The 13,258-nt window shown below is 55.0% G+C and overlaps 1 protein-coding gene across 1 annotated transcript in view; it reads left to right on the top strand.

Annotated features, from left to right (window-relative positions):
• Positions 1-12,688, top strand: part of LOC126443278 (uncharacterized) — a 110,165-nt gene extending 97,477 nt beyond the window's left edge. The window contains exons 2-4 of the mRNA XM_050090893.1: positions 5,550-5,783; positions 7,420-7,581; positions 12,350-12,688. Of these exons, the coding sequence (XP_049946850.1) occupies positions 5,550-5,783; positions 7,420-7,581; positions 12,350-12,688 (735 nt within the window). The remainder of the gene's footprint in view (positions 1-5,549; positions 5,784-7,419; positions 7,582-12,349) is intronic.
• The last annotated feature ends 570 nt before the right edge of the window (positions 12,689-13,258 follow it).

Here is a 13,258-nt window from a genome sequence, read left to right as displayed (position 1 = left end):
CCCGCAAGGTGTGCTGTCCTTGCAAGCTGTGCTGTCCTCGCAAGCTGTGCTGTCCTCGCAAGCTGTGCTGTCATCGCAAGCTGTGCTGTCATCGCAAGCTGTGCTGTCCTTGCAAGCTGTGCTGTCCTCGCAAGCTGTGCTGTCCTCGCAAGCCATGCTGTCCTTGCAAGCTTTGCTGTCGGTGCAAGCTTTGCTGTTGGCGCAAGCTGTGCTATCCGCCCAAGTTGTGCTGTCCTAGCAAGTTGTGCTGTCCTCTAAGGTTGTGCTGTCCTCTCAAATTGAGCTGTCCTCTCAAGTTGAGCTGTTGTCTCAGGTCGAGCTGTCCTCTCAAGTTGAGCTGTCCTCTCAAGTTGAGCTGTCCTCTCAAGTTGAGCTGTCCTCTAAAGTTGAGCTGTCCTCTCAAGTTGAGCTGTCTTCTCTAGTTGATCTGTCCTCTCTAGTTGAGCTGTCCTCTCTAGTTGAGCTGTCTTCCCTAGTTGAGTTGTCCTCTCTAGTTGAGCTGTCCTCTCTAGTTGAGCTGTCCTCTCTAGTTGAGCTGTTCTATCACGTTGAGCTGTCCTCACAAGTTGAGCTGTCCTCGCAAGCAGTGCTGTCCTCGCAAGCTGTGCTGTCCTCGCAAACTGTGCTGTCCTCGCAAGCTGTGCTGTCCCTGCAAGCTGTGCTGTCCCCGCAAGCTGTTCTGTCCCCTCAAGCTGAGCTGCCCCCGCAAGCTGTGCTGTCCTCGCAAGCTGTGCTGTCCCTGCAAGCTGTGCTGCTCTCGCAAGCTGTGCTGTCCTCGCAAGCCGTGCTGTCCTCGCAAGCCGTGCTGTCGTCGCAATCCGTGCTGTCCTCGCAAGCCGTGCTGTCTTTGCAAGCTTTGCTGTCGGTGCAAGCTTTGCTGTCGGCGCAAGCTGTGCTGTCTGCCCAAGTTGTGCTGTCCTCCCAAGTTGTGCTGTCCTCTCAAGTTGTGCTGTCCTCTCAAGTTGTGCTGTCCTCTCAAGTTGAGCTGCCCTCTCAAGTTGAGCTGTCGTCTCAGGTTGAGCTGTCCTCTCAGGTTGAGCTGTCCTCTCAAGTTGAGCTGTCCTCTCAACTTGTGCTGTCCTCTAATGTTGAGCTGTCCTCTCAAGTTGAGCTGTCTTCTCTAGTTGATCTGTCCTCTCTAGTTGAGCTGTCCTCTCTAGTTGAGCTGTCTTCCCTAGTTTAGCTGTCGTCTCTAGTTGAGCTGTCCTCTCTACCTGAGCTGTTCTCTCACGTTGAGCTGTCCTCACAGGTTGAGCTGTCCTCTCAAGTTGAGCAGTCCTCGCAAGCAGTGCTGTCCTCGCAAGCTGTGCTGTCCTCGCAAGCTGTGCTGTCCTCGCAAGCAGTGCTTTCCTCGCAAGCTGTGCTGTCCTCGCAAGCTGTGCTGTCCTAGAAAGCCGTGCTGTCCTGGCAAGCTGTGCTGTCCTCGCAAGCGTTGCTGTCCTCCCAAGCTGTGCTGTCCTCAAAAGCTGTGCTCTCCTGGCAAGCTGTGCAGTCCTCGCAAGCCGTGCTGTCCTTGCAAGCCGTGCTGTCCTCGCAAGGTGTGCTGTCCTCATAAGCCGTGCTGTCCTCGCAAGCCGTGCTGTCCTCGCAAGCCGTGCTGTCCTCGGAAGCCGTGCTGTCCACGCAAGCCTTGTTGTCCTCGCAAGCCGTGCTGTCCTCACAAGCTTTGCTGTCCTCACAAGCTTTGCTGTCCTCGCAAGCTATCCTGTCCTCGTAAGTTGTGCTGTCCTCTCAAGTTGAGCTGTCCTCTCAGGTTGAGGGGTCCTCTCAGGTTGAGATTTCCTCTCAAGTTGAGCTGTACACTCAAGTTGAGCTGCCCTCTCAAGTTGAGCTGCCCTCTCAAGTTGAGCTGCCCTCTCAAGTTGAGCTGCCCTCTGAAGCTGAGCAGCCCTCTCAAGTTGAGCAGTCCTCTCAAGTTTTGCTGTCCCCTGAAGTTGAGCTGTCCTCTCAAGTTGAACTGTCCTCTCAAGTTGAGCTGTCCTCTCAATTTGAGCTGTCCTCGCAAGCTGTGATGTCCTCGCAAGCTGTGCCGTCCTCGCAAGCTGTGCCGTCCTCGCAAGCTGAGCCATCCTCGCAAGCTGTGCTGTCCTCGCACGCTGTCCTGTCTTCGCAAGCTATGCTGTCCTCGCAAGCTGTGCTGTCCTCGCAAGCTGTGCTGTCCTCGCAAGCTGTGCCGTCTTTGTAAGCTGTGCCGTCCTCGCAAGCTGTGCCGTCCTCGCAAGCTGTGCTGTCCTCGCAAGCTGTGCTGTCCTCGCAAGCTGTGCTGTCCTCGCAAGCTGTGCTGTCCTCGCAAGCTGTGCTGTCCTCGCAAGCTGTGCTGTCCTCGTTAGCTGTGCTGTCCTCGCAAGCTGCGCTGTCCTCGCAAGCTGCGCTGTCCTCGCAAGCTGTACTGTCCTCGCAAGCTGTGCTGTCATCGCAAGCCTTGCTGTCCTCGCAAGCTGTGCTGTCCTCGCCAGCCGTGCTGTCTTCGCAAGCTTTGCTGTCCTCGCATGTTGTGCTTTCCTCTCAAGTAGTGCTGTCCTCTCAAGTTGGGCTGTCCTCTCAAGTTGAGCTGCACTCTGAAGTTGAGCTGCCCTCTCAAGTTGAGCTGCCCTCTCAAATTGAGCTGCCCTCTGAAGTTGAGCTGCCCTCTCAAGTTGAGATGCCCTCTCAAGTTCAGCTGTCCTCTCACGTTGAGCTGTCCTCTCAAGTTGAGCTGTCCTCTCAAGTTGAGCTGTCCTCTAAAGTTAAGCTGTCCTCTCTAGTTGAGCTGTCCTCTCTAGTTGAGCTGTCCTCTCTAGTTGAGCTGTTCTCTCACGTTGAGCTGTCCTCACAAGTTGAGCTGTCCTCTCAAGTTGAGCTGTCCTCGCAAGGTGTGCTGTATTCACAAGCCGTGCTGTCCTTGCAAGCCGTGCTGTCCTCGGAAGCCGTGCTGTCCACGCAAGCCTTGCTGTCCTCGCAAGCCGTGCTGTCCTCACAAGCTTTGCTGTCCTCAGAAGCTTTGCTGTCCTCGCAAGCTTTCCTGTCCTCGTAAGTTGTGCTGTCCTCTCAAGTTGAGCTGTCCTCTCAGGTTGAGGTGTCCTCTCAGGTTGAGATTTCCTCTCAAGTTGAGCTGTACACTCAAGTTGAGCTGCCCTCTCAAGTTGAGCTGCCCTCTCAAGTTGAGCTGCCCTCTCAAGTTGAGCTGCCCTCTGAAGCTGAGCAGCCCTCTCAAGTTGAGCAGTCCTCTCAAGTTTTGCTGTCCTCTGAAGTTGAGCTGTCCTCTCAAGTTGAGCTGTCCTCTCAAGTTGAGCTGTCCTCTCAAGTTGAGCTGTCCTCTCAAGTTGAGCTGTCCTCGCAAGCTGTGATGTCCTTGCAAGCTGTGCCGTCCTCGCAAGCTGTGCCGTCCTCGCAAGCTGAGCCATCCTCGCAAGCTGTGCTGTCCTCGCAAGCTGTCCTGTCCTCGCAAGCTATGCTGTCCTCGCAAGCTGTGCTGTCCTCGCAAGCTGTGCTGTCCTCGCAAGCCGTGCTGTCCTCGCAAGCTGTGCTGTCTTCGCAACCTGTGCTGTCCACGGAAGCTGTGCTGTCCCCGCAACCTGTGTTGTCCTCGCAAGCTGTGCTGTCCTCGCAAGCTGTGCTGTCCTCGCAAGCTGTGCCGTCTTTGTAAGCTGTGCCGTCCTCGCAAGCTGTGCCGTCCTCGCAAGCTGTGCTGTCCTCGCAAGCTGTGCTGTCCTCGCAAGCTGTGCTGTCCTCGCAAGCTGTGCTGTCCTCGTTAGCTGTGCTGTCCTCGCAAGCTGTGCTGTCCTCGCAAGCTGCGCTGTCCTCGCAAGCTGTACTGTCCTCGCAAGCTGTGCTGTCATCGCAAGCCTTGCTGTCCTCGCAAGCTGTGCTGTCCTCGCCAGCCGTGCTGTCTTCGCAAGCTTTGCTGTCCTCGCATGTTGTGCTTTCCTCTCAAGTAGTGCTGTCCTCTCAAGTTGGGCTGTCCTCTCAAGTTGAGCTGTCCTCGCAAGCAGTGCTGTCCTCACAAGCTGTGCTGTCCTCACAAGCTGTGCTGTCCTCGCAAGTTGCGCTGCCTTCGCAAGTTGTGCTGTCCTCTCAAGTTGAGCTGTCCTCTCAAGTTGAGCTGTCCTCTACAGTTGAGCTGTCCTCTACAGTTGGACTGCCCCCTCAAGTTGAGCTGTCCTCTCAGGTTGAGGTGTCCTCTCAGGTTGAGATTTCCTCTCAAGTTGAGCTGTACACTCACGTTGAGCTGTCTTCTCAAGTTGAGCTGCCCTCTCAAGTTGAGCTGTCTTCTCAAGTTGAGCTGTCCTCTCAAGATGAGCTGTCCTCTCAAGATGAGCTGTCCTCTAGTTGAGCTGTCTCCTCAAGTTGAGCTGTCCTCTCAAGTTGAGCTGTCCTCTCAAGTTGAGCTGCCCTCTCAAGTTGAGCTGTCCTCTCAAGTAGAGCTGTCCTCTCAAGTTGAGCTGTCCTCGCAATCTGTGCTGTCCCCGCAAGGTGTGCTGTCCTTGCAAGCTGTGCTGTCCTCGCAAGCTGTGCTGTCCTCGCAAGCTGTGCTGTCATCACAAGCTGTGCTGTCCTTGCAAGCTGTGCTGTCCTCGCAAGCTGTGCTGTCATCGCAAGCCTTGCTGTCCTCGCAAGCCGTGCTGTTCTCGCCAGCCGTGCTGTCTTCGCAAGCTTTGCTTTCCTCGCATATTGTGCTTTCCTCTCAAGTAGTGCTGTCCTCTCAAGTTGGGCTGTCCTCTCAAGTTGAGCTGTCCTCTCAAGTTGAGCTGCCCTCTCAAGTTGAGCTGTCCTCTCAAGTTGTGCTGTCCTCTCAGGTTGTGCTGTCCTCTCAAGTTGAGCTGTCCTCTCAAGTTGAGCTGTCCTCTCAAGTTGAGCTGTCCTCTCAAGTTGAGCTGTCCTCTCAAGTTGAGCTGTCCTCTCAAGTTGAGCTGACCTCTCAAGTTGAGCTTTCCTCTCTAGTTCAGCTGTCCTCTCAAGTTGAGCTGTCCCCTCAAGTTGAGCTGTCCTATCATGTTGAGCTGTCCTCTCTAGTTGAGCTGTCATCTCTAGTTGAGCTGTCCTCTCAAGTTGAGCTGTCCTCTCAAGTTGAGCTGTCCTCTCAAGTTGAGCTGTCCTCGCAAGCCGTGCTGTCCTCGCAAGATGTGCTGTCATCGCAAGCTGTGCTGTCCTTGAAAGCTGTGCTTTCCTCCCAATTTGTGCTGTCCTCGCATGCTGTGCTCTCTTCGGAAGCTGTGCTGTCCTCGCAAGCCGTGCTGTCCTTGCAAGCCGTGCTGTCCTCGCAAGCTGTGCTGTCCTCGCAAGCCGTGCTGTCCTCGCAAGCCGTGATGTCCTCGGAAGCCGTGCTGTCCACGCAAGCTTTGCTGTCCTCGCAAGCCGTGCTGTCCTCACAAGCTTTGCTGTCCTCACAAGCTTTGCTGTCCTCGCAAGCTTTGCTGTCCTCGCAAGTTGTGCTGTCCTCTCAAGTTGAGCTGTCCTCTCAAGTTGAGCTGTCCTCTCAAGTTGAGCTGTCCTCTACAGTTGAGCTGTCCTCTACAGTTGAGCTGTCCTCTACAGTTGGACTGTCCTCTCATGTTGAGCTGTCCTCTCAGGTTGAGGTGTCCTATCAGGTTGAGATTTCCTCTCAAGTTGAGCTGTACACTCAAGTTGAGCTGCCCTCTCAAGTTGAGCTGCCATCTCGAATTGAGCTGCCCTCTCAAGTTGAGTTGCCCTCTCAAGTTGAGCTGCCCTCTCAAGTTGAGCTGTCCTCTACAGTTGAGCTGTCCTCTACAGTTGAGCTGTCCTCTACAGTTGGACTGTCCTCTCATGTTGAGCTGTCCTCTCAGGTTGAGCTGTCCTCTCAAGTTGAACTGTCCTCTCAAGTTGAGATGTCCTCTCAAGTTGACTCTCCTTCAAGACTAGCTGTCCTCTGATGTTGAGCTGTCCTCTCTAGATGAGCTGTCCTCTCTAGATGAGCTGTCCTCTCAAGTTGAGCTGCCCTCTCAAGTTGAGCTGTCCTCTCAATTTAAGCTGTCCTGTCAAGTTGAGCTGTCCTCTCAAGTTGAGTTGTCCTCTCAAGTTGAGCTGTCCTCTCAAGTTGAGCTGTCCTCTCAAGTTGAGCTGTCCTCGAAAGCCGTGCTGTCCTCGCAAGTTGTGCTGTCATCGCAAGCTGTGCTGTCCTCGAAAGCTGTGCTGTCCTCCCAAGCTGTGCTGTCCTCGCAAGCTGTACTCTCCTCGCAAGCTGTGCTGTCAACGCAACCTGTGCTGTCCTCGCAAGCTGTGCTGTCCTCGCAAGCTGTGCTGTCCTTGCAAGCTGTGCCGTCTTTGTAAGCTGTGCCGTCCTCGCAAGCTGTGCCGTCCTCGCAAGCTGTGCTGTCCTCGCAAGCTGTGCTGTCCTCGCAAGCTGTGCTGTCCTCGCAAGCTGTGCTGTCCTCGCTAGCTGTGCTGTATTCGCAAGCTGTGCTGTATTCGCAAGCTGCGCTGTCCTCGCAAGCTGCGCTGTCCTCGCAGGCTGTACTGTCCTCGCAAGCTGTGCTGTCATCGCAAGCCTTGCTGTCCTCGCAAGCCGTGCTGTTCTCGCCAGCCGTGCTGTCTTTGCAAGCTTTGCTGTCCTCGCATGTTGTGCTTTCCTCTCAAGTAGTGCTGTCCTCTCAAGTTGGGCTGTCCTCTGAAGTTGAGCTGTCCTCTCAAGTTGAGCTGCCCTCTCAAGTTGAGCTGTCCTCTCAAGTTGTGCTGTCCTCTCAGGTTGTGCTGTCCTCTCAAGTTGAGCTGTCCTCTCAAGTTGAGCTGTCCTCTCAAGTTGAGCTGTCCTCTCAAGTTGAGCTGTCCTCTCAAGTTGAGCTGTCCTCTCAAGTTGAGCTGACATCTCAAGTTGAGCTTTCCTCTCTAGTTGCGCTGTCCTCTCAAGTTGAGCTGTCCTCTCAAGTTGAGCTGTCCTATCATGTTGAGCTGTCCTCTCTAGTTGAGCTGTCATCTCTAGTTGAGCTAACCTCTTAAGTTGAGCTGTCCTCTCAAGTTGAGCTGTCCTCTCAAGTTGAGCTGTCCTCGCAAGCCGTGCTGTCCTCGCAAGTTGTGCTGTCATCGCAAGCTGTGCTGTCCTCGAAAGCTGTGCTTTCCTCCCAATTTGTGCTGTCCTCGCAAGCTGTGCTCTCCTCGGAAGCTGTGCTGTCCTCGCAAGCCGTGCTGTCCTTGCAAGCCGTGCTGTCCTCGCAAGCTGTGCTGTCCTCGCAAGCCGTGCTGTCCTCACAAGCCGTGCTGTCCACGCAAGCTTTGCTGTCCTCGCAAGCTTTGCTGTCCTCGCAAGCCGTGCTGTCCTCACAAGCTTTGCTGTCCTTGCAAGCTTTGCTGTCCTCGCAAGTTGTGCTGTCCTCGCAAGTTGTGCTGTCCTCTCAAGTTGAGCTGTCCTCTCAAGTTGAGCTGTCCTCTACAGTTGAGCTGTCCTCTACAGTTGGACTGTCCGCTCATGTTGAGCTGTCCTCTCAGGTTGAGGTGTCCTATCAGGTTGAGATTTCCTCTCAAGTTGAGCTGTACACTCAAGTTGAGCTGCCCTCTCAAGTTGAGCTGCCATCTCAAGTTGAGCTGCCCTCTCAAGTTGAGCTGCCCTCTCAAGTTGAGCTGCCCTCTCAAGTTGAGCTGTCCCCTCAAGTTGAGCTGTCCTTTTAAGATGAGCTGCCTTCTCTAGTTGAGCTGTCCTCTCAAGTTGAGCTGTCCTCTCAAGTTGAGCTGTCCTCTCAAGTTGAGCTGTCCTCTCAAGTTGAACTGTCCTCTCAAGTTGAGATGTCCTCTCAAGTTGACTCTCCTTCAAGATTAGCTGTCCTCTGATGTTGAGCTGTCCTCTCTAGATGAGCTGTCCTCTCAAGTTGAGCTGCCCTATCAAGTTGAGCTGTCCTCTCAATTTAAGCTGTCCTGTCAAGTTGAGCTGTCCTCTCAAGTTGAGTTGTCCTCTCAAGTTTAGCTGTCCTCTCAAGTTGATCTGTCCTGTCAAGTTGAGCTGTCCTCGAAAGCCGTGCTGTCCTCGCAAGTTGTGCTGTCATCACAAGCTGTGCTGTCCTCGAAAGCTGTGCTGTCCTCCCAAGCTGTGCTGTCCTCGCAAGCTGTACTCTCCTCGCAAGCTGTGCTGTCCTCGCAAGCCGTGCTGTCCTTGCAAGCCGTGCTGTCCTCGCAAGGTGTGCTGTCCTCACAAGCAGTGCTGTCCTTGCAAGCCGTGCTGTCCTCGGAAGCCGTGCTGTCCACGCAAGCCTTGCTGTCCTCGCAAGCCGTGCTGTCCTCACAAGCTTTGCTGTCCTCACAAGCTTTGCTGTCCTCGCAAGCTTTCCTGTCCTCGTAAGTTGTGCTGTCCTCTCAAGTTAAGCTGTCCTCTCAGGTTGAGGTTTCCTCTCAGGTTGAGATTTCCTCTCAAGTTGAGCTGTACACTCAAGTTGAGCTGCCCTCTCAAGTTGAGCTGCCCTCTCAAGTTCAGCTGCCCTCTCAAGTTGAGCTGCCCTCTGAAGCTGAGCAGCCCTCTCAAGTTGAGCAGTCCTCTCAAGTTTTGCTGTCCTCTGAAGTTGAGCTGTCCTCTCAAGTTGAGCTGTCCTCTCAAGTTGAGCTGTCCTCTCAAGTTGAGCTGTCCTCGCAAGCTGTGATGTCCTTGCAAGCTGTGTGGTCCTCGCAAGCTGTGCCGTCCTCGCAAGCTGAGCCATCCTCGCAAGCTGAGCCATCCTCGCAAGCTGTGCTGTCCTCGCAAGCTGTCCTGTCCTCGCAAGCTATGCTGTCCTCGCAAGCTGTGCTGTCCTCGCAAGCTGTGCTGTCCTCGCAAGCCGTGCTGTCCTCGCAAGCTGTGCTGTCCTCGCAACCTGTGCTGTCCACGGAAGCTGTGCTGTCCCCGCAACCTGTGTTGTCCTCGCAAGCTGTGCTGTTCTCGCAAGCTGTGCTGTCCTCGCAAGCTGTGCCGTCTTTGTAAGCTCTGCCGTCCTCGCAAGCTGTGCCGTCCTCGCAAGCTGTGCCGTCCTCGCAAGCTGTGCTGTCCTCGCAAGCTGTGCTGTCCTCGCAAGCTGTGCTGTCCTCGCAAGCTGTGCTGTCCTCGCAAGCTGTGCCGTCTTTGTAAGCTCTGCCGTCCTCGCAAGCTGTGCCGTCCTCGCAAGCTGTGCCGTCCTCGCAAGCTGTGCTGTCCTCGCAAGCTGTGCTGTCCTCGCAAGCTGTGCTGTCCTCGCAAGCTGTGCTGTCCTCGTTAGCTGTGCTGTCCTCGCAAGCTGTGCTGTCCTCGCAAGCTGCGCTGTCCTCGCAAGCTGTACTGTCCTCGCAAGCTGTGCTGTCATCGCAAGCCTTGCTGTCCTCACAAGCTGTGCTGTCCTCGCCAGCCGTGCTGTCTTCGCAAGCTTTGCTGTCCTCGCATGTTGTGCTTTCCTCTCAAGTAGTGCTGTCCTCTCAAGTTGGGCTGTCCTCTCAAGTTGAGCTGCCCCCTGAAGTTGAGCTGCCCTCTCAAGTTGAGCTGCCCTCTCAAATTGAGCTGCCCTCTGAAGTTGAGCTGCCCTCTCAAGTTGAGATGCCCTCTCAAGTTCAGCTGTCCTCTCACGTTGAGCTGTCCTCTCAAGTTGAGCTGTCCTCTCAAGTTGAGCTGTCCTCTAAAGTTAAGCTGTCCTCTCTAGTTGAGCTGTGCTCTCTAGTTGAGCTGTCCTCTCTAGTTGGGCTGTTCTCTCACGTTGAGCTGTCCTCACAAGTTGAGCTCTCCTCTCAAGTTGAGCTGTCCTCGCAAGCAGTGCTGTCCTCACAAGCTGTGCTGTCCTCGCAAGCTGTGCTGTCCTCGCAAGCTGTGCTGTCCTCGCAAGCTGTGCTGACCTCGCAAGCTGAGCTGTGCTCGCAAGCTGTGCTGTCCTCACAAGCTGTGCTGTCCTCGCAAGCTGTGCTGTCCTCGCAAGCTGTGTTGTCCTCGCAAGCTGTGCTGTCCTCGCAAGCTGTGCTGTCCTCGCAAGCTGTGCTGTCCTCGCAAGCTGTGCTGTCCTTGCAAGCTGTGCTGTCCTCGCAAGCTGTGCTGTCCTCACAAGCTGTGCTGTCCTCGCAAGCTGTGCTGTCCTCGCAAGCTATGCTGTCCTCGCAAGCTGTGCTGTCCTCGCAAGCTGTGCTGTCCTCGCAAGCCGTGCTGTCCTCGCAAGCTGTGCTGTCCTCGCAACCTGTGCTGTCCACGGAAGCTGTGCTGTCCCCGCAACCTGTGTTGTCCTCGCAAGCTGTGCTGTTCTCGCAAGCTGTGCTGTCCTCGCAAGCTGTGCCGTCTTTGTAAGCTCTGCCGTCCTCGAAAGCTGTGCCGTCCTCGCAAGCTGTGCTGTCCTCGCAAGCTGTGCTGTCCTCGCAAGCTGTGCTGTCCTCGCAAGCTGTTCTGTCCTCGTTAGCTGTGCTGTCCTCGCGAGCTGTGCTGTCCTCGCAAGCTGCGCTGTCCTCGCAAGCTGTACTGTCCTCGCAAGCTGTGCTGTCCTCGCAAGCTGTACTGTCCTCGCAAGCTGTGCTGTCATCGCAAGCCTTGCTGTCCTCGCAAGCTGTGCTGTCCTCGCCAGCCGTGCTGTCTTCGCAAGCTTTGCTGTCCTCGCATGTTGTGCTTTCCTCTCAAGTAGTGTTGTCCTCTCATGTTGGGCTGTCCTCTCAAGTTGAGCTGCCCCCTGAAGTTGAGCTGCCCTCTCAAGTTGAGCTGCCCTCTCAAATTGAGCTGCCCTCTGAAGTTGAGCTGCCCTCTCGAGTTGAGATGCCCTCTCAAGTTCAGCTGTCCTCTCACGTTGAGCTGTCCTCTCAAGTTGAGCTGTCCTCTCAAGTTGAGCTGTCCTCTAAAGTTAAGCTGTCCTCTCTAGTTGAGCTGTCCTCTCTAGTTGAGCTGTCCTCTCTAGTTGGGCTGTTCTCTCACTTTGAGCTGTCCTCACAAGTTGAGCTGTCCTCTCAAGTTGAGCTGTCCTCGCAAGCAGTGCTGTCCTCACAAGCTGTGCTGTCCTCGCAAGCTGTGCTGTCCTCGCAAGCTGTGCTGTCCTCGCAAGCTGTGCTGACCTCGCAAGCTGAGCTGTGCTCGCAAGCTGTGCTCTCCTCGCAAGCTGTGCTGTCCTCGCAAGCTGTGCTGTCCTCGCAAGGTGTGCTGTCCTCGCAAGCTGTGCTGACCTCGCAAGCTGTGCTGTCCTCACAAGCTGTGCTGTCCTCGCAAGCTGTGCTGTCCTCGCAAGCTGTGCTGTCCTCGCAAGCTGTGCTGTCCTCGCAAGCTGTGCTGTCCTCGCAAGCTGTGCTGTCCTCGCAAGCTGTGCTGTCCTCGCAAGCTGTGCTGTCCTCGCAAGCTGTGCTGAGCTCGCAAGCTGTGCTGTCCTCGCAAGCTGTGCTGTCCTCGCAAGCTGTGCTGTCCTCGCAAGCTGTGCTGTCCTCGCAAGCTGTGCTGTCCTCGCTAGCTGTGCTGTATTCGCAAGCTGTGCTGTCCTCGCAAGCTGCGCTGTCCTCGCAAGCTGTACTGTCCTCGCAAGCTGTGCTGTCATCGCAAGCCTTGCTGTCCTCACAAGCCGTGCTGTTCTCGCCAGCCGTGCTGTCTTCGCAAGCTTTGCTGTCCTCGCATGTTGTGCTTTCCTCTCAAGTAGTGCTGTCCTCTCAAGTTGGGCTGTCCTCTGAAGTTGAGCTGTCCTCTCAAGTTGAGCTGCCCTCTCAAGTTGAGCTGTCCTCTCAAGTTGTGCTGTCCTCTCAGGTTGTGCTGTCCTCTCAAGTTGAGCTGTCCTCTCAAGTTGAGCTGTCCTCTCAAGTTGAGCTGTCCTCTCAAGTTGAGCTGTCCTCTCAAGTTGAGCTGACCTCTCAAGTTGAGCTTTCCTCTCTAGTTGCGCTGTCCTCTCAAGTTGAGCTGTCCTATCATGTTGAGCTGTCCTCTCTAGTTGAGCTGTCCTCTCTAGTTGAGCTGTCATCTCTAGTTGAGCTGTCCTCTCAAGTTGAGCTGTCCTCTCAAGTTGAGCTGTCCTCTCAAGTTGAGCTGTCCTCGCAAGCCGTGCTGTCCTCGCAAGTTGTGCTGTCATCGCAAGCTGTGCTGTCCTCGAAAGCTGTGCTTTCCTCCCAATTTGTGCTGTCCTCGCAAGCTGTGCTCTCCTCGGAAGCTGTGCTGTCCTCGCAAGCCGTGCTGTCCTTGCAAGCCGTGCTGTCCTCGCAAGCTGTGCAGTCCTCGCAAGCCGTGCTGTCCTCACAAGCCATGCTGTCCTCGGAAGCCGTGCTGTCCACGCAAGCTTTGCTGTCCTCGCAAGCCGTGCTGTCCTCACAAGCTTTGCTGTCCTCACAAGCTTTGCTGTCCTCGCAAGCTTTGCTGTCCTCGCAAGTTGTGCTGTCCTCTCAAGTTGAGCTGTCCTCTCAAGTTGAGCTGTCCTCTACAGTTGAGCTGTCCTCTACAGTTGGACTGTCCTCTGATGTTGAGCTGTCCTCTCAGGTTGAGGTGTCCTATCAGGTTGAGATTTCCTCTCAAGTTGAGCTGTACACTCAAGTTGAGCTGTACACTCAAGTTGAGCTGCCCTATCAAGTTGAGCTGCCATCTCAAGTTGAGCTGCCCTCTCAAGTTGAGCTGCCCTCTCAAGTTGAGCTGCCCTCTCAAGTTGAGCTGTCCCCTCAAGTTGAGCTGTCCTCTCAAGATGAGCTGCCTTCTCTAGTTGAGCTGTCCTCTCAAGTTGAGCTGTCCTCTCAAGTTGAGCTGTCCTCTCAAGTTAAGCTGTCCTCTCAAGTTGAACTGTCCTCTCAAGTTGAGATGTCCTCTCAAGTTGACTCTCCTTCAAGATTAGCTGTCCTCTGATGTTGAGCTGTCCTCTCTAGATGAGCTGTCCTCTCAAGTTGAGCTGCCCTATCAAGTTGAGCTGTCCTCTCAATTTCAGCTGTCCTGTCAAGTTGAGCTGTCCTCTCAAGTTGAGTTGTCCTCTCAAGTTTAGCTGTCCTCTCAAGTTGATCTGTCCTGTCAAGTTGAGCTGTCCTCGAAAGCCGTGCTGTCCTCGCAAGTTGTGCTGTCATCGCAAGCTGTGCTGTCCTCGAAAGCTGTGCTGTCCTCCCAAGCTGTGCTGTCCTCGCAAGCTGTACTCTCCTCGCAAGCTGTGCTGTCCTCGCAAGCCGTGCTGTCCTTGCAAGCCGTGCTGTCCTCGCAAGGTGTGCTGTCCTCACAAGCAGTGCTGTCCTTGCAAGCCGTGCTGTCCTCGGAAGCCGTGCTGTCCACGCAAGCCTTGCTGTCCTCGCAAGCCGTGCTGTCCTCACAAGCTTTGCTGTCCTCACAAGCTTTGCTGTCCTCGCAAGCTTTCCTGTCCTCGTAAGTTGTGCTGTCCTCTCAAGTTAAGCTGTCCTCTCAGGTTGAGGTTTCCTCTCAGGTTGAGATTTC

The sequence above is a fragment of the Schistocerca serialis genome, unplaced genomic scaffold, assembly GCF_023864345.2.
Source record: "Schistocerca serialis cubense isolate TAMUIC-IGC-003099 unplaced genomic scaffold, iqSchSeri2.2 HiC_scaffold_1431, whole genome shotgun sequence".
Lineage (NCBI taxonomy): Eukaryota > Metazoa > Arthropoda > Insecta > Orthoptera > Acrididae > Schistocerca > Schistocerca serialis.
The sequence above is the reverse complement of the archived record's forward strand: the minus strand, read 5'-3'. Positions and strand labels throughout refer to the sequence as shown.